We start from the raw sequence: 19549 nt of genomic DNA, 5'->3' as shown, positions 1-19549 counted from the left end.
AACCCGCGGTTCTGCTTGCCGAGCCCCCGCTCGCCCACCCTGGCTGCCACGGCGGGGCTCGGTGCAGCATCGGCAGCCCCCCCCTTGCCTGCGGCCCCGCTGCTGCCCACGGCCCTGCCGCTGCCCCCCAAGGCAGGGGGTGCACGGGGGGGACATGGGACAGGGTGACCCCCCCCCCGGGTGACGGTGCCAGGGCAGGACCTTCGGCCGGGTGCGGTGGCTCTGGGGGTCCCTGGCACTGCGGCTGGGGGGGTTTGGGGACCCCGCTAATGCCGCGTCTCCTCTCTGGCCAGGCGTGGAGGGAAGCCCATGGCACCCGGCCCCCCGGACCCCCTGTGCCAAGCCCCGGCCCCGCAGCCCCTAACGCCCCGAGTCCCCCCCCGGCCGGCCCGGGGGAGCCCGAGCAGGTAGAGGGGTGCGGGGGGCTGGGGTGGGCAGGGCCGCGGGTGCAGGGAGCTGCTGCGGTATCGGGGGGGTCATGGGGGTGCTGGGGGTGTGCACTGGGGGGGGGGAGGTACTGGGGGTGCTGGGGATGCTGGAGGCAGCGCGCTCGGGGCCGTGGGGAGGGTGGAGGGGGAATGGGGGTGCCGGGGGTGCATGGGGAGGAGGGGTTTGGGGGCAGGGGACCAGCGCAGTGAGGCGGGAGGGGTGGGGGTGGGGCGGGGGCGTGTACGGGGGGCGCTGGGGGTGTCATTGGGGGGTGAAGGGTGTGCACGGGGGGCCGGGCGGGGAGGGGGCGTGGGGGGCGTGGAGGGGGCTTGGGGGGGCGGGGGGCGGGGGTGACGGCCGTGGGGGGCAGGGTTGGTGCGGGGGTGCGGGGGCAGCAGGGGGGTCTGGGGGCGCACGGAGGGGGCGGGGGCGCTGAGGGGGCGTGGCCAGCGCTCGGGGGCGTGGAGAAGGGCGTGGCGTGGCGCTCGTCACGGGGGGCGTGGGCGGTCTCCGCCAATCAGGCGCCCCGCTCCGCCTCCGCCCCGCCCCCGAGCGCTCCGGTCCCGCCGCCGCGCGCCCCCGGGACCGAGCCGGGCTGCGGCGGCAGCGGCGGCGGCGGCGGCGCGGGCCCGGCCCCGGCCCCGGCCCGGCCCGGCGGCAGGTAGCGGGCAGGGCCCGGCAGGGCAGGGCCGGGCAGGGCAGGGCAGGGCCGGGCCCGGGGTGGGGTTGAGCCGAACCCGCCGGGCGTCCCGGCACCGGGAGCCCCGGGCACGGCGGGGACGTCGGGGGGCGGCGGGGACGCGCAGCTACAGCCGGTGAGCGGAGCCGTCCCGGGGCCGCGGGCAGGGGCCGGCACCGGGGGCACCACGGGGCCGGACCCGTCCTGCCCTCGCTGCCATCCCGGGGGGGCTGCAGAGGGGGCGGCCGGGCTGCGGCGGCACCGAGCCCCGGGCGGGGGGGGGGGCGGCGGCAGGTCCCCCGTGGGCAGGACACGTCCCCCGTGGGCAGGACACGTCCCCGCCGGGGTCGAGGCCGGCACATGGGTGCCACGTGCCCCGTCAGGCGTCGCCGGGTGCCGGGCAGGGCGAGGATGCGGGTGCCGGTTCCCCGGGGACCCCCCACCCACGTGCCCCCCGCCCGACCACCGTCCCCTCTCCCGCAGGTCGCCCCCGCGCCGCTGAGCCATGCGGGATCGCCCGGCCCCCTCCCCGCCAGAGCCATGAGCGGCTGCCGGTACAATGGGGGGGTGGCACGGCCCCGGGGCCCCCTGAGCGCCTCTGCCTGCACCCTGCACCCACTGGAGGGTGAGAGCCAGCCGCTGCGGGCCCGCCGGCCCCCCAGCCTCGAGGTGGTGGTCTCACGGCCGGAGCAGCCCAGGGGTCCGGATCCCGGCCCGACGGTGGCCCCGGGGCAGGATGCGACCGAGGAACGGGGACGAGGACCCCGGAGGAACCAGAACATCGGGTACAAGCTGGGGCACCGGCGAGCCCTCTTCGAGAAGCGGAAGCGCCTCAGCGATTACGCCCTCATCTTCGGGATGTTCGGCATCGTGGTCATGGTCACGGAGACGGAGCTGTCCTGGGGGGTCTACACCAAGGTAGGGAGCGCGGGGGGGGTGTCGGGGTGGGGTCCGGCCGGGCTCACGCTGCCCGCACCCCTCGCAGGAGTCGTCGTATTCGTTTGCACTGAAATGCCTTATCAGCCTCTCGACCGTCATCCTCCTGGGGCTCATCGTCATGTACCACGCCAGGGAGATCCAGGTGAGGGGCACCCGCCGGTGGGTGCTCACCAGGGCCGCGCCACCCCCGGGGGGTCCCACCCCCCACCACCCCCCCTTTGTCCCCCCGCAGCTCTTCATGGTGGATAACGGCGCCGACGACTGGCGCATCGCCATGACCTACGAGCGCATCTTCTTCATCGCCCTGGAGCTGATCGTCTGCGCCATCCACCCCATCCCCGGCCAGTACCTCTTCACCTGGACGGCGCGGTTGGCCTTCACCTACGCCGCCTCGGTGGCCGACGCCGACGTGGACATCATCCTCTCGATCCCCATGTTCCTGCGGCTGTACCTGATCGGGCGCGTCATGCTGCTGCACAGCAAGCTCTTCACCGACGCCTCCTCCCGCAGCATCGGTGCCCTCAACAAAATCAACTTCAACACCCGCTTCGTCATGAAGACCCTCATGACTATCTGCCCCGGCACCGTCCTCCTGGTCTTCAGCATCTCCTCCTGGATCATCGCAGCCTGGACGGTCCGCGTCTGCGAGAGGTGCGTGGGGTGCTCTCCCCGGAGCTCTTGGGTGGGGGTGCGGGGCTGGGGTGCAGCTGAGGACACACGGTGCGGACCCCGGGGGGGCCGGCGGGAGAGAAGAGGCCCCTTGGAGAAGAGGTCCCCGCTCTCCAGGCAGAGCGTCCCCAGCAGGACCCTTGTGCCCCGGGTGGTGGCCACGATGGTTTTGCCAAACCAAAACCGCTTGCTGAGGCGAGGTGGGGGCGGCCGGACCCCCGGGCTGTCCCCAGACCTCTCCCAAGCCCCTCCGTGGCCCCCCCGGGATGTGGCAGGACCCCCTCTCTGCTGGCGGGTCTGGCCAGGAGGAGCTGGGGGTCTCACAGAGGGGACCGAGCCCTTGCGCAGGATGTGGCCCGTGCTCCTCAGCTGCGCCTGCCGGGATGCCGGGGCCGGGATGCCCGCGCCGGTGCCCTGCCCGTGCTCGCCCCTTCTCAGCCGCTCCCCCGGGACGCGCATTAACTGCTCTTGTTTTCCCTCCCTGACCGCTCTGCTGCTCGCAGGGACAAACTGTGAGTCACCCCAGGGACCGACAGCGCGTCCTGCACGGGACGTCCCCCCCACCCCAGGCTTGTGCTACCCAGAATTTAGGATTAGCTGCAGCCGGCGGGAGGGGGGAGCAAGGCTGGGGGGGCCGGGGGGACCACCCAGGCCAGAGCAAAGAGGCCACGGTCATGGAAAGGGGCTGGAACCCTTTTCCACTTGGAACCTCAGCAGCTGCTTTCCATCCCCCCCGTGCCCCCCAGCCAGGGCGGCCACGGTGCCCAGCCCGGCCACGAGCACGAGCCGGGGGTCCCATCGCAGCGTGCGGGGAGCCGGAGCACGGGTCCTTCTGCCCCGGCTCTCGGGGCGCTCTCGGAGCGGTGGGCTCGCTGCAGGAATCGCTGCGGGTCCTGGGGTGGCCCCGGAGGGGGAAACCCCGGCAAGGAGCGGAGCTGAGCCGGAGCAGCTGGGAAGGAGCCGCTGGATCCTTGTTGTTTCTAACTGGAGGCTTCGGCTGAGTCTCCAAAGGGCTTTTGCTCGGCTCTGGCTGTTGCTGTTGCTCGGCGTTTCCCCTCCTTAGCGTGCGTAGTTCGGGTGCGTTGAAGGAGTCCTGGGTGCTCCTTGGGAGGACGGAGAGGAGCGGGGAGCATCGCAGCCCCCGCTGTCCCAGGGAGCATCGTCATGGGGTGACGTCCTTGGGCTGCCGGCCCTTTGGGGATGGGCTCAGCCCTCGCTGCCGGCCCACCCCGGGGTGCAGGTGCCCCCCTTGGCATTGCCCCGCTACATCCCTCGGTGCCGACTGAGGTTCCAAGCCCAAACTGCGCGGCTGTGCCCAGGGGGCCGGGTGGAGGGACGCAGCAATCCTAAATTCCTCGCCGCACGCTTGAGTCCACCCCGGCTTGCTCCCATCTCCTCCCTTCCCTTTTCTCACCCCCGGCACCCGGTTTTCCCGGCTCCCCGCTGCTCCCCGCATGCCCCTCTCCTGCTGCCTGGCTTGGCCGCACCCAGTGCCCGGCCCCACTGCTCCGTGCCTCCCGGCCGGGCTCGTCCCGGCAAGTGGTGGGGGCCGTGCCTGGGGGTCTCTCGGGGAGGGGTCGGGGGGCACAGCCGTCTGCATTCGTGGCGTCGACGCTGGCCACGAAATCTCAAAGCACAGTGTCCCCCGTTCCCCCCGCAGTGACGCCTGCGGTGGCCTCAGGGCCCTTCGTAGCCCTGGGCTTGCCTGGGGGGTGGCTTGCTGTGGTAGCCCCCCGGGGGCTCGTGGAGTGAGGGGTGCTCTGCTCCGGCCGGATCCGTGCAACCGTCCCCCACTCTGCAGAGATGGGATGTCCGGCGGTGACACCCGCGTCCTGTGCTTTGAGATCTCTGGGGGAGCATCTGGAGGATGGAGGTCGCTGCCATTCGTGCGTGGGGGCTGCTGCTCCGCGCCCGTCACCTCGTTATCCTCATCCAGCAGCCCCCCCAAGCCAGCCCCACTCCTGGGGGTCACAGCCACGCCGGGGCTTACCTCCCTGGTGCCTGTGTCCGGAATGGCCATGCCTGGTGTCCCCAGAGTGTCCCCAGGGTGTCCCCAGCTTTTTTGGGCCCCTGTGTGCCAGCAGTGTAGCTGGGAGCTTGGGGACTCTCCCGGCTGTAGCCGCCGGATGGGAAAGCGTCTAAAAATCGTGTGGCAAAGCCGGTGGCACCGTGGTGGGGCACGTGGCGAGACCGGGACCGCACGGTGACAGCGGCTGCGCTCGGCCCCGGGCAGGTACCATGACAAGCAGGAGGTGACCAGCAACTTCTTGGGGGCCATGTGGCTGATCTCCATCACCTTCCTCTCCATCGGCTACGGGGACATGGTGCCGCACACCTACTGCGGGAAGGGCGTGTGTCTGCTCACCGGCATCATGGTGAGTGCCTGCGGGGGGCAGGCGGGGGCGGGGGGGGCTTCTGTGCCCCCCGCTCCTGCCGCTGCCCTCACCGCGGGGTTCTGTGCCTGTAGGGTGCCGGCTGCACCGCTCTGGTTGTCGCCGTCGTTGCCAGAAAGCTAGAGCTCACCAAAGCGGAGAAACACGTGCACAACTTCATGATGGATACGCAGCTAACGAAGCGGGTAAGACACCCCCCACCCCACCCCGTGCCGCCCCCCTCCCCAGCCCCGTCAGACACGGGTGCAGGCCCAGCCATCTCCATCCCTGACCCCGGTGCTCCGTTGCTTCCAGGTGAAAAATGCTGCTGCCAACGTACTCAGGGAAACGTGGCTCATCTACAAACACACCAAGCTGGTGAAGAAGATCGACCATGCCAAAGTTCGGAAACACCAGCGTAAGTTCCTCCAAGCCATCCATCAGTAAGTGCCAAACCTTTACCTGCTTCCTACGAGGAGGTTTTTCCCATCGTGGTTCCGGAAGGAGAGCCGGGTGCTTCCTCCCCTTCTGCGCCCGTGCTGCCTGGACCCCCGGGTTGGGAGCCAGGTGGTCCCTGTCCCCTGTCCCCTGTCCCCGTCCCTGCTGCGGGGATGCTTTCCCGGCGGGTGAGGATCCCCATGATGCTGGGATGATCCCCGGGGGTACCCGGTCGATGAGGCTCGGTGTGACTGTGTCTGCTGTCCGGCTTCACCCGCATCAGGGAGCAGGGCTGGGGGCTGCGAGCCCCCGGGTGCCTCCTGCTTTGGGGGGGGGAACCGAGGGGCACCCGGCTTGGGAGGAGGGGGGACACTGAGACGGGGGGGGTGGGCCGTGCTGCGGCTGCTGTCGTGTCCCTGCGCTCTTCGTGGTGGTATTAAACCTGCTGTTGTGTTTTGTCTCTGTTCTGCCCCATCCCTGCAGAGCTCAGAAGTAAGTTGCCCCGCGGGGCTGCTCCTCTCCTCCGTCTGCTCCCGTGTGCATGGGCTCGTCGCTGCAAAATGGGGGGGGGGACACGGTGACGCAGCCCCCCCCCCCCCCCCCAGGGCTGTCTGGGGCAAGGATGGAGGGGCAGATGCTGTGCTTGTGGGGTGGGGGACTGCATGCCAGGGTGCTGGGGGGGGGGCTGCATGGGGGTGTTGCTGACCTTGACCCTGCTCCCCCATGTCTCTCCAGGTTGAGGAGCGTGAAGATGGAGCAGCGGAAGCTGAACGACCAGGCCAACACGTTGGTGGACCTGGCGAAGGTGAGCGGTGCTGGGGTGGGGGGGCCGGGGAGAACCCCGCTGCAGGGGTTCCCGGTGCTGAGACACCCCCCCCCCCCCCCGGCCTATCCCCCAATTCCCATCAGACCCAGAACATCATGTACGACATGGTCTCGGAGCTGCAGGAGCGTAACGAGGACCTGGAGAAGCGGCTGGGCGCCCTGGAGAGCAAGATGGAGGCGCTGGGGCTGAGCCTGCTGGCGCTGCCGGGGCTGGTCAGCCAAGCCCTGGGGCAGCAGCAGCGCGAGCTCCTGGGGAGCTGGACCCCCCGTCTCTGCTCCGCCACGGCCCCTTGCACCCCTACTCGACCCCCCAGGTCCCCTTCCACCGCCCCCCCAACCTCCTCGGACAGCGGGTGATGGGGTGGGGGGGAGCTGGGGCCCCTCTTATGTCTGGCCATCGTGTGGCTGATTTCAGTAGCTTTGTTCTGTAAAGCCCTGTATAAATTTCCTGCGTTCACTGTGCTGGCGTGAGGCTGGAGCCCCCCCCCGGGCCCTCCCATGCCCCCCCCCGGCTGGGTGGGAGGTGAGCCCCGACCTCCAGGAGGGCTTTGGAGGGGAGGGGGGGGGGATGCAGGAGCCGCTGTGCGCAGGGGGATGGAGCAGCCCTGGGGGGGATGGAGCAGCCCTGGGGGGATGGAGCAGCCCTGGGGGGCAGGAGCTGGGGGGAAGAGGAGGGGGGAGAAGCCAGGAGCCCTGAGTGTTGGGGGGGCTGGGGGCTGCCCCTCCGGGTGGGGGGGTGGAGGTTGGGGACAGGGTGAGGGGATGCGTGGGGTCTTGCCTGGAGGGTGCGGGGGGGGGGGGGGGCCGACCCCCGTGGGGAGAGCAGGGCTGAGCCCCCGGCGTTGAGGATTTAGGGGGGATCTGGCGGGGGGCTATGTTCCTGGCTCTGCCACGAAGTGACCTTGGCGAAGTCATGTCACCTCTCTGTGCCTCAGTTTCCCCCATCTGTAAAATGGGGGGTGGGGTGGGAGGGGGGGGGGGGACACAACGGTACCAACCATTGTAAAGTGCTGTGAGATTCCTGGATGCAATATTCAGCCCAGCCCCCTGCCAGCGGGGTGGGCAAGGACCCTCCCCCGGGACCCCCACGGCCCCGGACCCCTGGGGACCGGTCCCACTCCCCAGCCGGGACCCTCGGCACGGGGGGGGGCAGGGGGCTGAGGCGCACATTAAAGGAGGCTGAACTGGATGCGTCGCTCTCTGCTCGCGGCAGCGGGACCCCTGCCCCATGGGAGGGGTGGGATGGGGTCCCGGGGGGGACGGGGGGGAGGATGGGGCTGGCTTGGGGGCTCCAAACCCCCCGGGGGGTGCACTGAGAGGGCTGGGAGCTTGCAGCCCTCCGCTTGCCGGCGCTGGGGCAGGTTTGGGGGGGCTCATAGCAGCGGATGGGGGGTGATGGGGCTGAGGATGCCCCGGGCTCCCCGTACGGAGCCCCAGGATTTTGGTGCTGCTCAGGCGTAACCCTTTGCAAAGCCAAAACCGTGGCACGGTGCCGGGGCCCCGCAGAAGGCGGGTGCAGGATGCGGCCCTCGGTGGGCACCGGGCAGGGTGGAGGCTGTGCCGTAGCCCGGTGGAAGGCTGGGGTGGGCAGGGGCCGGATCCTGCCCATGCGGGGCCTCATGCCAACGCTTTGGGGTGGCGCGTTGCTGTTAATCTTTAACCGCCGGTGCCTGCCGCGGGCAGCGGCGGTGGCAAACGGCGGCCGAGGGTGTCACGGTGAGCCCTGGGGCCGCGTCCCGCCATGAGACGGGCAGGTAATGCTGGCGGCGGGGGCTCGGGGGCCGGACGCTGTCCTGCGTGGGGACGGGGGGGGACGCGGAGCTCAGGGGCGACACGGCGGGGCTGCTTGACACGAGTCCAGCAGCATCCACAGGGTCCTTGGTGGTGGTGGGGACATCCGGCGGCGATGCAGCGGGGACCCTTCCCCTCCTCCAGCCCAGAGGGGCTCCAGCAGTTCCCTGCTCCTGCCCGGTCTGGGTGCTGGGACCACCAGCGGGTGCTTTCCCGCTCGCCCACAGGCCGGGATGGGGTGGCAGCGCTTGGACAGGTTGGAGGAGCTCACAGCAGGGGAGGTGACATCCGTGGGACACGGTCGGAGCTCGCTGATGGGTCCTCGTGTCAGTGGCCGCTCGTAAATCCCCGGCAAGCAACGGGGAGGGAAGGCGGCTCAGGGCTGGGCTGCAAGTGTGCCCTGCGGGGGAAACTGAGGCACACGAAAAGGGCTGGTAACGCCGTGACCCGTGTCAGCTTGCTGCGGGGTTTGCTCCCGCCCACCCCTGCTCATCTTGAGGCTTCTCCTCCAGCGGGACTCAGCCCGGAGGCAGGGAAGCGGAGCAGCCGCTGGATGCACCCAGGGGACCCCCATCACCCCAAAGCCGCTGGGAGCCGATGGCTGAGCCCACCTGCCCCGCTGGAGAGCCAGGGCTGCCGGGTACGGAGCTGGGCACGGGGGTGCTGAGCCCCCGGGCTGGGCGGGAGGTGTTTGGCCCCGCTTCGCCTCCGTGAAGTCCTGGCCGAGGCTGCTGCGGGTGCTGGGGGGGCTGGGGGTGGCCGGCCTGGCCTGGCTGCTCGCCGCCATCCTGGGGCTGTGCCACGGCCCCCTCCTCGCCAGCATCTGCCGCCTGGCCGGGGCGCAGGCAGCCGCTCTCGGCTTCCTCATGGTGCTGCTCTGCCAGGCCGGCAGCCTCCTGTCCCTCCCGCTGCGGAGATGCGAGGTGGCTCGGAAGCACCGGGAGGTCCCCCGGAGTCCTGCCGTCACCGGGAGTGGCGACAGCCCAGGGTGGTCGTACCCCCCCCCCCCGGTATGGTACGATGGCCGCGCAGCCTCACGCCCCTCCCTTGTGTCCTGAAGCCTCCACCAGCCCGAGCCAGGCGCGTCACCTTCGAGGACGAGGTGATGCCACTGGGGAGACCCCCGGGGAGGGTCCCCCCTGCCGCAGCCAAGGAGAAGCCGGGGGCCGGGTCCGTCCCCCCCAGGCCGGCGCCCCGGCCACGCGCTGTCCCGGACTATGTGGTGTAAGTGACTCCCATGGGGACAACCACGGGAACGGGGTGTCACAGAGCCCTGGGGACCCACGATACCCAACCGAGAGGGTCCTGCAGCGCCTGGGCTCTCCCTCCCGCACCCTGAGCCTCCTGGCGTCGTGGCGGTGCAGAAAGTACCCGGCGATCCGGAGTCCCCGGCAGCGGGAGGGCTACAAGGGCGTCTTCCAGGACCAGCTGGCGGAGTACACGGAGCTGCTCGGGGAGGTCCGTGCCGCATGGCAGAGGCTCGGCGAGCTGGAGGCAGCGATGGGCCGGCCGCCCCGGCATGCCACGAGTAGGACGGTGGGTCCCTCAGTGGGTGCCGGTTGCGGGCACCGTATATTTTGCGAGCGGTGTTGGGTGTGATGAGTTGGCTGGTCTCTGCGGGGACTGGGGATGAGCCTGAGGGGCTGCAGCGGGTGGGGGGGACACGTGCGGACACCCAGGCTCCTGCAGCTGAGGGGTGCGAGCTGCGCTCGAAGGCACCCGGCAGCTGCTGGAAAATTAACCAGCGGTGGCATTTCTCAGCTACGCCCTGGGCGAGGTTTTCACCGCGCGGCGCTGCGGGAAGGCTGGCTACCTCTGTGCCCCCTGGGCTCGTTAGCTGCCTCGTTAGGGCCGTGCTCGGCCAGGCTGAGCCCCCGGGGCTCCGGGACGTGTCTTTCTGCCCTGCAGCATGGGAGCAGGGTGGCCCACGTCTGTCCCAAAGTATGTGAGGAAGAAGAGGGTGAGAAAGGGAAGGGCTCAAGATCTGCTCCCCGTGCGGGGGAGCCCGGGTGTGGCGAGCCCACGGCCTCCCCACCGTACCTCTCCCCCCTCCCCAATGCTTGGGGGGGGTCCCCAGGGCACCGACAGGGCCTCGGTGCTGGGGCAAGGGTTCCTCCGGGCTGAGCACGGTCCGGCCGGCAGGATCTGGCCTTCCTGGAGAAGCAGCAGCGCTGCGAGTACCTGAAGAAGAAGCTGACGCACATCAAGGCGCGGATCCAGGAGTACGACCGCGACGCCCGTGACAGCACCGTCTACTTCTGAGCCTGCGCGCCGGCCCGTGCCGATGCCGTGGGATGATGATCCCAGGGGGGACCCCAGGGACTGGGTGCTGGGGAGGGGGTGGCGATGCTGCGGGGGGTGCACCCGGTGCCCGCCCAGCCGTTGCACCCACCCACGGGCATGGAGAGCGAACCCACAGGCTCCTCGTGCGGCTGATTTTGGGGTGCTCTGGGTGCTCTGTGCCCCGGGGAGCCTCGTGGCCCTGGGTGCTGGGTGGGTGCTGCCTGTGCTGTGGGTGCAGGCCCCGGCTGTGCCCCCCCTTCACCCCGTGTGAATTGGGGAGCAGCCCCCCCCCACCCGGGGGCAGCGGGGGCAGCTGCAGAAGTGGCCAGAACTGGTTTTAATAAAACACAGTGATGTTTTCGGGGGGGATCTTAATGTGCATCCTGGGGGACCCATCCCACCCCAGCACCCATGGGACCCTCCCGTCCTTCGGGAAAACAACGGGGTGGGCCGGGGAGGGGGCAGGGCAGAGCAGAGCCCCGACCCCAAAGCGCTGAGGGACCCCCGGGGGCTGTGAGGCCCCACCCGGAGGTTCCCCCCCCCCCCGGGCTCCCCCCTATTTCATCCCGTCCAAGCTCCCCCCGAGGCGCCGGGACGGAGCCGGGAGCGGGGCCGGCCCCCGGGGTTCCCCCCCCCCCTCCGCCATCCCACCCCTCCCCGGAGGCGGAAACCGGGGCCGGGCCGGGGCCGGTCTCCAGCAGCGCCCGGCCGCCGCCGTGCCGCCGGTCCCGGCTGCCATTTTAAGGTGAACAAAGAGGCGGAGGCGCGGGCAGGTGAGTGGCTCCACGGCGGACGGGACCCCCCCGGTACCGGCACCGGGAGGGTAGAGAGCTCCCGGTACGGGAGGAGGCACCGGGGGTCCCCGCTCCCCACTACCCACTGCGGGGGGGTCCGTCCTTCCCCGCCGCCCCTGCGCGCACCGCGGTCTCCACCGGGATCCCCACCGGTACCGGGGACCTCACCGGCGTCCCCACCGGGATCCCCGCCGGCACCGACACCGGGATCCCCACCGTACCGGGGTCCTCACCGGAGTCCCCCGCGGCACCGGGGTCTCCACCGGTACCGGGGTCCCCACCGGGGCTCCCACCGGCACCGGGGCTCCCGGAGCCGCAGCCCCGGCAGGTGGAAGGCGAGAGGCGGCAGCTCCTCCCGGGGCAGCGGGGCCGGGGGTCGCTTTGGCCACCCGGTGCCCCCGCAGCGGGGTGGGGACCCCCGGAGCCCCCCGTCTCCTGTCCTCCCCGCCGGCACCGGGGTGCCCCAGGTCGCTACGCCCCGGTTACGGCTCCGGGAGCCCGAGACCCCCCAGCCCCGCTCCGGGAGGGGTCCCCGGTGGGGTGGGGGGGGGTCTCGGGCGGGGGTCCCCGGTGGGGCGGGGGGGTCAGACCGCGGCCCCAGGGGTTAACCCGGCCGGGATCGGTGGGTTTGGGGGTTTACGGGGGGAGGTCGGGACTCCCTGAAGTGGGGGGGCAGGGGGGGGTTTGGCTCGGGCACCCCCGGGGGCACCTCCGGGACCGCGGCTGCACCCCAGGTTCCCGTTGCCCAGCCTTGCTGTGGGTTAAGGGGTGCCAAACCCCCCACCCCACCCCTGGGGCCTGATCCTGCCCGCTGAGCCTTGGCACTGCCGGGAGCGGGCGGCCGGGTTGGGTTTCCCCCGAGGGTTCAGGTTTCCCCCCGCTGCGGGCCGGGGGGTCGTCACATCGGGGGGTCTCCGCGCCAGGGGGGGGTGTCTCTGCATCGATTTTGAAAAAACCAAATTTTTGAAAACCAATTTGCCACTTTTCACTGGGGTGTTGCTAATGATTTGCCTTGTATTATTATTATTATTCTTCTTTTTCTTTAATCCAGCCAGATCTGCTTACGGAGGAACCCTCGGGGTTAGCGCTAGCCTTGGGTAAGAGCTTTTCTGTTTTAATTAGAATTTAAACAATCCAATGCATTCTGGTGGTGTCTGGCGGCCGCGGTCGGGTGGGCCGGGAGGGGCCGGGGCCGGCGTGGCAGGGTCTCGTGCGTGGGGCAGGGCTGGGGTGCGACCTGGCAACTTTGCTGCGAGATGCTTGGTGAGTCACTTCTCCCCGTGCCTCAGTTTCCCCGTGAGCGGCAGTGACTCTGGTGGCGTGGCGTTGGGCACGGGCGGGCGGTTGTTGACGGTGCCATCAGACTGGTGACGGGGGACCAAAGTCCCTGCCGGGCGTGCGGAGACGTAGAAACCCGGCAGCGCCGCCTCACACGGCCGCGGCGCCGGTGCCGGCACCTCCCGGTGTGGGACCAGCTCCAACGACTCCGTCCATCTCCCCGCCAGGCTCTCCACCACCATGTTCAGCAAGAAGTCCTACGACGGCCCCCCTACGGGCTACGGCCCCCCCACGGGCTACGAGCCCCCCACGGGTGATTACGGCTACGACTACGGCGCCCGCTCGCCCCCACCGGGTTCCTACTACATCGAGGACGTGCCGCAGCACTTCTACAAGTGGACCTCCCCGCCCGGCGTGGTGAGGATCCTGGAGGCCATCGTCATCCTGCTCTGCATCGCCATCTTCGCCTGCGTGGCCTCCACCCTCGCCTGGGAGTACGGCTACGGCTTCGGGGGGGCTTACGGCAACGGGTTGGGGGGCTTCTATGGTTCCGGCTACTACGGCAGCGGGCTGAACTATGGCTACGGCTACGGTTACGGGGGCTACTACGGCGGGGTCACCAACCCGCGGGCGGCCAACGGCTTCATGATCGCCATGGCCGTGCTCTGCTTCCTGGCCCAGCTGGGGCTTTTTGTCGCCAGCGTCAGCAAATCGAGCGGCTCCCGCTCCCGTCGCTTCTACCTGGTGGTCATCGTGGTCTGCGCCGTGCTGGCCTTCCTCATGCTCATCGCCTCCATCGTCTACATCATGGGGGTCAACCCCCAGGCGCAGATGACCGGCAGCTACTACTACAACCCCTTGCTGACCATGTGCAGCCAAATATACAGCAGCGGCACCTACCTGAACCAGTACCTCTACCACTACTGCACCGTGGACCCCCAGGAGGTGAGGGTGCACCCCAGCTCCAGCCAGACCCCCCCTCTTTGCGCCAAACCGGCAGCGCAAAACCCTTGCTCTGCTTCAAACGTGATGCTGAGCTGAGGGCAGGACGGGAGGGAGAGCATTGGCGACCACGCATCCTGCCCGTCGGACGGGCGTGCGGCACCGGGTCCCCGGCCAGCCGGGGTTTTCCCCTCCGTCTTTAATGTTTTTGGTGGTACCGGTCGCCGTTTCGCGGTTGCGGAGGGCAGGGGGTGGCTGCTGGTGCCGGATCCCAGCCCGGCTGTTTGCTGGCGCGAGCTGGGGCTGCGGGAGGAACCGGAGTGAGCTGCCTGCGCCGGGCAGTTTCGGGGAGGGGATGGGCTGTCGTCCCGGTGCAGACCCGGTATCTGGTACTTTGGTCTTGCCGGTCGTAAAAGTATTTGAACAAGGTTGGGGCAGAGGTGGGCTGTGCTTGGGGCTGAGGTGCTGGTATGGGCGCGGGGTCCGGGTGCCAGCTGGGTGCCAGCTCTCCCCGAGCACCCACGATGCTGCCAGCCCAGCTCGGGAGCCCGGCAGGTCAGTGGGGCAGCGAGAACCTTCAAAACAAAGTCCATCAGCCCCGGTTTCGGCTGGGGCTGGCGGGGATCCTTGCGTGGCACATAGGCTGGGACTGGTGCTGCCGGTTCCCATCCGGCTGGGCTGGCCGTGCCGCATTCCTGCGCCCGGAGCGGGGGTTGGGGGGGGAGAGCCACGGCACCCACGCTGCTCTCGCTCCATGCAAAGGCCGAGCGTGGCCTAATCCGTCCTCACCCGGCCCCAATTTCAGTGCAGCTCCAGGGATCTGGCTCATGGGAAGCCATTTGGGCAGGGACCTGGCTCTGCCGTGCAGGAGCCGGCCCGTGGCCCTAGCTGGCAGCGCGGCCGGGGTGCTGCACGGAGATGCCGGAGGGTGCCAGCTCCCCGCTGCTCCCCGAGCCCCAAACTTGTCCTGTCCCCGTGGGAAAATCAACATTCCCTCCCCTTTCCATTGCTTGAGTTGGCCCCAAAAGCTCTCAAACCCCTGATGGGCTCCACCCCGGCTACCCGGGCACGGGGGGACCCTGTCCCTCTCCCCCCGCCGTGGTGAGGGGTCCAATGTTGGGAATGTTTGGGATGAGGGGAGCAATTCCCGCTCAGCCCGAGGGAGGTGTGGGGTCACCAGACCCCACCAGCTTGGCTGGGATGGGGTCTTTGCATCCCTGCGGGACCCCTACCCTGAGAGCCCCCTCCCTCTGCCCCTCCAGGCCGTGGCCATCGTCTGCGGGTTCCTCATCGTCATTCTGCTCTGCCTCATCTGCTTCTTCGCTCACAAGACGAGGAGCAAGATCTGGAAGTACGGGAAACCAAACATCTACTGGGACAAGGTGCCGGTGGTCCAGGAGGGTCCCAACGTCGAGGAGTGGGTGAGTCCGAGCGTGGGCTGGGGGTCCCGGTGGGTACCCGGGGCTGGGGGGGGGTCTTCCACCGCCTCCCCCAAGCATCCTCCCTGCCTGCCCTTTATCAGCTGAACGTGCCCGAGGCAGCACTGGGTTGGGATGTGCCGGGGCGAGCGGAGGGGCTGCATGGGGACCCCGGGGCTCCTCCCGGCACCGGGGCTGTGCCGAGCCTGCGCCATTCCCCTTTCCCAGCCCAGCCACAACTCTGTGCCAGGAGCCTCTTTCTTGCCCGGCTTGTGCCACCCTGATGCCTGGTCCCGGTGTGTTTGCACACCGCAGCAAGCAGCTCCCGGGGTGCAGCGTTATCGCTGCCGGTGCGACGCTGTGCCCGGTGTTTGCCGGGTCCCTCCCCATCACTCTGTTTAGGCGCCGTGGTTTTTCCCAGCCTGTACCATTCCCTGGCACCGCGAGGCTTTGCACGGGGTGCCGGGCCGGGCGAGTTGGTCGCAAACTCCCTGAAAGACAAACAGGGTGGGATCAGATGGGCTGGGTGCCAGGAGCGCCGAGGCTCCGGGTCCTCTCCCCTTTGCTCGCCCCGCGCTCGGGGATGCCGGCCATGAGACGCTGCCCGTCGACTCCGTTTGGTTTCGGTGTCGGCAATGATTAACTCGGCTCTGCGGGGCCGTGCCACCCCACTGCTGCGGAGGGAGCCAGGGGCTTCGCAGCAACCAAACCGGCACCGTTCGGGCTTCGAATGAGCCCGTGTCCCTTGGGTGGGGGTTGCTGGGGAGCACCCCGCTGCTTCTCAGCCCCCGTAGACCCGGGGAGATGCTGGTCCCAGCCTGGCCCCGCTGCGTGCCGGGACGTGCTCCGTCCTGTCCTCGCTCTGCAGCTCTCTGAGCCGGTGTCACCGCAGGAGCTGGTGCCCAGGGAGGGTGCGGGAATTCTGCAGCATCCCACGGGGAAAGGAGCCTTTGAAATCCGCCCCGGAGCACGGCTCTCGGGGTGCTGCCGTGCCCTGGCCGAGGAGGGGCTGCCCAGGCCCCCGGGGGAGCTGGGACAGTGGGCAGGGGCTGCGTCCCTGTCACCGTCCCCGTCCCATCCTCGTCCCCATCCCTGTGAGACGGGGGCAGCCGGGAGGTGCTCGGGCACTGGGCTCCCCACCGGAGCCCGGAGTGGGGGTGTTTATCGTGTTTTATCGTGCTTTATCTCAAACCTTCAATGCAATCCCAGAGTCGAGCACAACGGTTGCTCTCAAGCCCCAGAAAGCTCGGCTCCGCTTTGTGCGTGTCCCCACGCCTCGCTCTGTTAGCCTAATATTTATTTTTCATTTTGCAGAAATACCTTTGTTCTGGTTTATTTATTTTTTGTTAAAAGTCCCTCCCTTGTAAAGCATTTCCTGGCCCGCTGGGGGCCGGGCCGGCTGGGGGGCAGGACCCCATGCACCCGGGCTCCCCCTCGCCCTCACTTGCCCCTTGAGGGGTCCCCGCTCTGCCGGCTGCCACCGTCCCAGCTGGGTGGGGGTCACCCACCGGTAACACGTCCCCACGCGGTGGGGATGCAGCGGTGGGGAGGTACCGGGGTGTGAAACCCTCCTGGGACATCTCGTTCCCTGTTTATGGTCGGGATCGAGATTAAACCGGTGACCTTTGAACGGGCGTCAGCCGCCAGGCGCCGCTGCCTCTGTCCTGGCGCGGCACGGGGACATGGCTGTCCCCACGCTGGGGGCCACCGGTGGCCGTCTCACCTGGTGGCCCCGTCAGGCAGAGCGGGGCTGGGAGTGGCCCCCAATTAAGGGTGTCTTCGTTAGTCGGGGGGAAAGTGCCGGAGGAAGCGGCTTCGCCGGCTGGAGCTCGCAGCTGCCGTCCCCAGGGCCACCGTCCCGGGCAGGGACCGGCTTCCGGTACAAACAACCCACAAAGGCCAGGAAGGAAGGGGGAGGGAGGGAGGGACGGACGGACGTCTGTCCCTCCAGCCCCACGTCCTCCTTGAGGAGCCCTGGCCGTGCCGGGGCAGCAGCCGAGGGTCAGGGGGGCCAATGCTGGGAGGGGCAAGCGTGCCGCCCCTGGCAAAGCCTGGGGGAGGGATGGGGGGTATCACCCTGGGGGTGCGGAGCAGGGTGCCAGGAGCCCCCGGAGCTGCGTGTCCATCTGTGCCGCCCCCCGATGGGCCCCCCCCCCTCAGTGACTCCGTGCAGGGTGGCATTACCTGCTGCAGCACTGGGATCCGTGGGCTTTTCTCCGGGGCACGTCCGGCAGCCTTCCCCCTCCCCAAACGCTGCTCTGCCCGCTCGTGGGGGCTCCCCCATCCCTTGCCCACCCTCCGCTCTCCGTAGCCATGGGGGATGCCCGGCTGCAGCGTCCCCGTCCCTGCCCGTCCCCGCTGCGACTCCAGGCAGGATTGCTGCGGCTGCTCTGGGGTTTCTCCGGCCGTGTGGGATGGAGACCGGCGTCCCCGTGTGCCTGGGGCCGCGGGCCGTGCCCCGCTCGAGGGCGGGCGAGTGTCCCCGCTGTCCAGGCACGTGGCTGAGCACCTCTCCCTGCTCCAGGTGAAGAACGTGGCGGACGGGGCCAGCGTGCAGGACGAGACGGCCACGCTTGCCTACTCGGAGAAGCCGACAAGCCCCATCGCCGCGCCGCCCTACAGCCCACCCTCCTACAGCTACCCCCCGCAGAATGGCTACTACCCCTCCGGGACCTACAGTAGCCGGGGGTGAGTGGCCGGGCAGGGGGTAGAAGGGGGCAAGGGGGGAACCCTGGGCGCTCATCCCACCCTGTGCTGAGCTGGCTGATGTCCCCACGTCCCTCGCAGTGACCAACCGGACCGGGCGGTCAGCCCCAGCCCAGCGGAGGAGAAGGCACGGGAGCAGCCCACCAAGCCCCCTGCTCGCCGCGGCCGCCGGCGCCGGCGCAACCCCGAGCTGGACGAGTCGCAGTACGAGACCGACTACACCACGGCCGTGGAGTCCGGCGATGAGCGGGACCAGGACCAGTGGGCCAGGTGAGGGGGAACCCCTGGGAGCCCCCCTGCACCCAGAGCCGCCCGTCCGGGGCCTGACTGTGCCCCTCTCCCGCAGCCTCTACCCCCCCATCGCCTCGGATGGCACCCGCCAGAAGTACAAGCAGGAGTTCGACACAGACTTGAAGCGCTACAAGCAGCTCTGCGCTGAGATGGACGGCGTCAACGACCGCCTCAACCAGCTCAGCAAACAGCTCGACAGCATCTCCGAGGACAGTCCCCAGTACCAGGTCAGGGCTCTCCGGGGACCGTGGGCATGTCATGGGGCCACCAGGACACAGCGGGGCATCAGGGATGGATGTTGGGGGGCCTTGGGATGCTGGGGGGCACGGGGGATGGATGCTGGGGGCCTTGGGATGCTGGGGGACACTGGGGATGGATGCTGGGGGGCCTTGGGATGCTGGGGGGCAGGGGGGATGGATGCTGGGGGGCACGGGGGATGGATGCTGGGGGGCACGGGGGATGGATGCTGGGGGGCCTTGGGATGCTGGGGGACACTGGGGATGGATGCTGGGGGGCCTTGGGATGCTGGGGGGCATCAGGGATTCTGCGGGGCGCAGGTCACTGCTTGTCCCCATGCAGCACCCACCCTCATGGCCCCTAGTTGTGACCCCTCCCGCCACCCCTTCCCTTCGCAGGATGTCGCGGAGGAGTACAACAGGCTGAAGGACCTAAAGCGGGTGAGTGTGCGGAGCGTGGCCGCTCTCTGTTCCCGGCTAAAGCGGGGCTGGGTTGGTGCGATGCCGCCGGGGGGTGGGGGTGGAAACCGTGCCCCTGGCCCCCGGCTGCAGCCCCCTCCCCGCAGCCCACGCAGCTGAGGCCGATCCTTCGCTGCCTTTCAGAGCCCAGACTACCAGACGAAGAAACTGGAGACCAAAACCCTGCGCAACAAACTCTTCCACATCAAGCGGATGGTGAGCGACTACGACAAGGTGCGGGGGTAGCCTGCGTGCCCCCCCACCCCCCACGGTGGCAGGACAGGCACGAGGGGCTGCCCGCTCCCCTCCAAAGACTTTGGTGCATTTTGGACCTTTGTTTGTATAAAAAAAACCCCAAAACCCCAAAGCCAAGATTCAAAGCCCCCCTGCGATGTCAGTGCCAAGGGTCCAGGGCCGGAGGCGGCTGCCGGAGCGAGGCTCCCCGTCCCCTCCTCTGCGTGCCCCCCTGTGCCTCCCCGTCCTGCGTGCGGGGGGCTGCGGGTTCCCTCCCGCTGCTGTAAATATGTTTGGGGAGGGTCTGCAGCCCCCCGGCTGCCCCTGCCGGCACCGGGGTCAAGGTACCAAAACGTGGCTGTGGCCCAGTGCTGGCAGGGATGTGCCGCCCGGGCAGAGCCCTGCGTCCCCCGGGGCTGCCTTTTGGGGGACAGCCCTAGGCTGGGGTGATATTTTATACGGAACTGGCTGAAACTGTGTAAACTTTTTTTAAAAAATAAATAAGCTGTGTATCTATTGATTTTAAATCGGTACCGGAGTGAAAAGGGCCACGATGGGGCTGTGCATGGGAGCGGTACCTCCGGCGGGCGGGTGGCCCAGGCTGGACACGGGGTTGTCCCCAGCCACGGCCGCCCTGGCACGGCCACGGCACTTCCCGGTCCCCGGTGGAGCCGACATCCCCGTGGTGCCACATGGATCCTGCCCAGACCCGGGACCCCCCCCCACGTCATCCCCCCCCAGGCTGAACCAGCCATGGGACGGGGAC

At 69.3% G+C, this 19549-nt stretch overlaps 2 protein-coding genes across 5 annotated transcripts; both read left to right on the top strand.

The window, feature by feature from the left end:
• Positions 1 to 1030: 1030 nt before the first annotated feature.
• KCNN1 (potassium calcium-activated channel subfamily N member 1) lies at positions 1031 to 6956 on the top strand. 3 transcript variants are annotated; one of them, XM_072845252.1, is made up of 9 exons: positions 1031 to 1090; positions 1592 to 2026; positions 2094 to 2189; positions 2280 to 2698; positions 4950 to 5091; positions 5184 to 5294; positions 5404 to 5531; positions 6262 to 6331; positions 6436 to 6956. In XM_072845252.1, exons 2-9 carry the CDS (start codon positions 1649 to 1651, stop codon positions 6706 to 6708), a joined length of 1617 nt encoding a protein of 538 aa, XP_072701353.1. In that variant the 5' UTR covers positions 1031 to 1090; positions 1592 to 1648; the 3' UTR covers positions 6709 to 6956. The 3 variants fall into 3 exon arrangements, with proteins under 3 accessions (XP_072701353.1, XP_072701354.1, XP_072701352.1); XM_072845253.1 differs by having other exon boundaries at positions 1034 to 1244; positions 2394 to 2698; XM_072845251.1 differs by having other exon boundaries at positions 1034 to 1244.
• A 4116-nt stretch (positions 6957 to 11072) lies between these two features.
• OCLN (occludin) lies at positions 11073 to 19294 on the top strand. 2 transcript variants are annotated; one of them, XM_072845256.1, is made up of 10 exons: positions 11073 to 11198; positions 12271 to 12316; positions 12725 to 12991; positions 13199 to 13442; positions 14702 to 14860; positions 17382 to 17545; positions 17645 to 17833; positions 17910 to 18081; positions 18490 to 18531; positions 18694 to 19294. In XM_072845256.1, exons 3-10 carry the CDS (start codon positions 12738 to 12740, stop codon positions 18793 to 18795), a joined length of 1326 nt encoding a protein of 441 aa, XP_072701357.1. In that variant the 5' UTR covers positions 11073 to 11198; positions 12271 to 12316; positions 12725 to 12737; the 3' UTR covers positions 18796 to 19294. The 2 variants fall into 2 exon arrangements, with proteins under 2 accessions (XP_072701357.1, XP_072701356.1); XM_072845255.1 differs by having other exon boundaries at positions 12725 to 13442.
• Positions 19295 to 19549: the final 255 nt, after the last annotated feature.

The sequence above is a fragment of the Ciconia boyciana genome, chromosome 24 (genome assembly GCF_034638445.1).
Source record: "Ciconia boyciana chromosome 24, ASM3463844v1, whole genome shotgun sequence".
NCBI classification, from domain to species: Eukaryota; Metazoa; Chordata; class Aves; order Ciconiiformes; family Ciconiidae; genus Ciconia; species Ciconia boyciana.
Note: the sequence above shows the minus strand (reverse complement) of the source record. Positions and strands in the feature narration are given on the sequence as shown.

Bases quoted from the DNA above. Each gene is read 5' to 3' on its own strand.
- KCNN1 (XM_072845252.1), top strand. From the start codon at position 1,649: ATGAGCGGCTGCCGGTACAATGGGGGGGTGGCACGGCCCCGGGGCCCC. The intron at 2,699-4,949 runs GTGCGTGGGGTG...GGCCCCGGGCAG, and splicing joins ACGGTCCGCGTCTGCGAGAG to GTACCATGACAAGCAGGAGG. The intron at 5,295-5,403 runs GTAAGACACCCC...CGTTGCTTCCAG, and splicing joins ATACGCAGCTAACGAAGCGG to GTGAAAAATGCTGCTGCCAA.
- OCLN (XM_072845255.1), top strand. From the start codon at position 12,738: ATGTTCAGCAAGAAGTCCTACGACGGCCCCCCTACGGGCTACGGCCCC. The intron at 14,861-17,381 runs GTGAGTCCGAGC...TCCCTGCTCCAG, and splicing joins GTCCCAACGTCGAGGAGTGG to GTGAAGAACGTGGCGGACGG. The intron at 17,546-17,644 runs GTGAGTGGCCGG...CGTCCCTCGCAG, and splicing joins GGGACCTACAGTAGCCGGGG to TGACCAACCGGACCGGGCGG.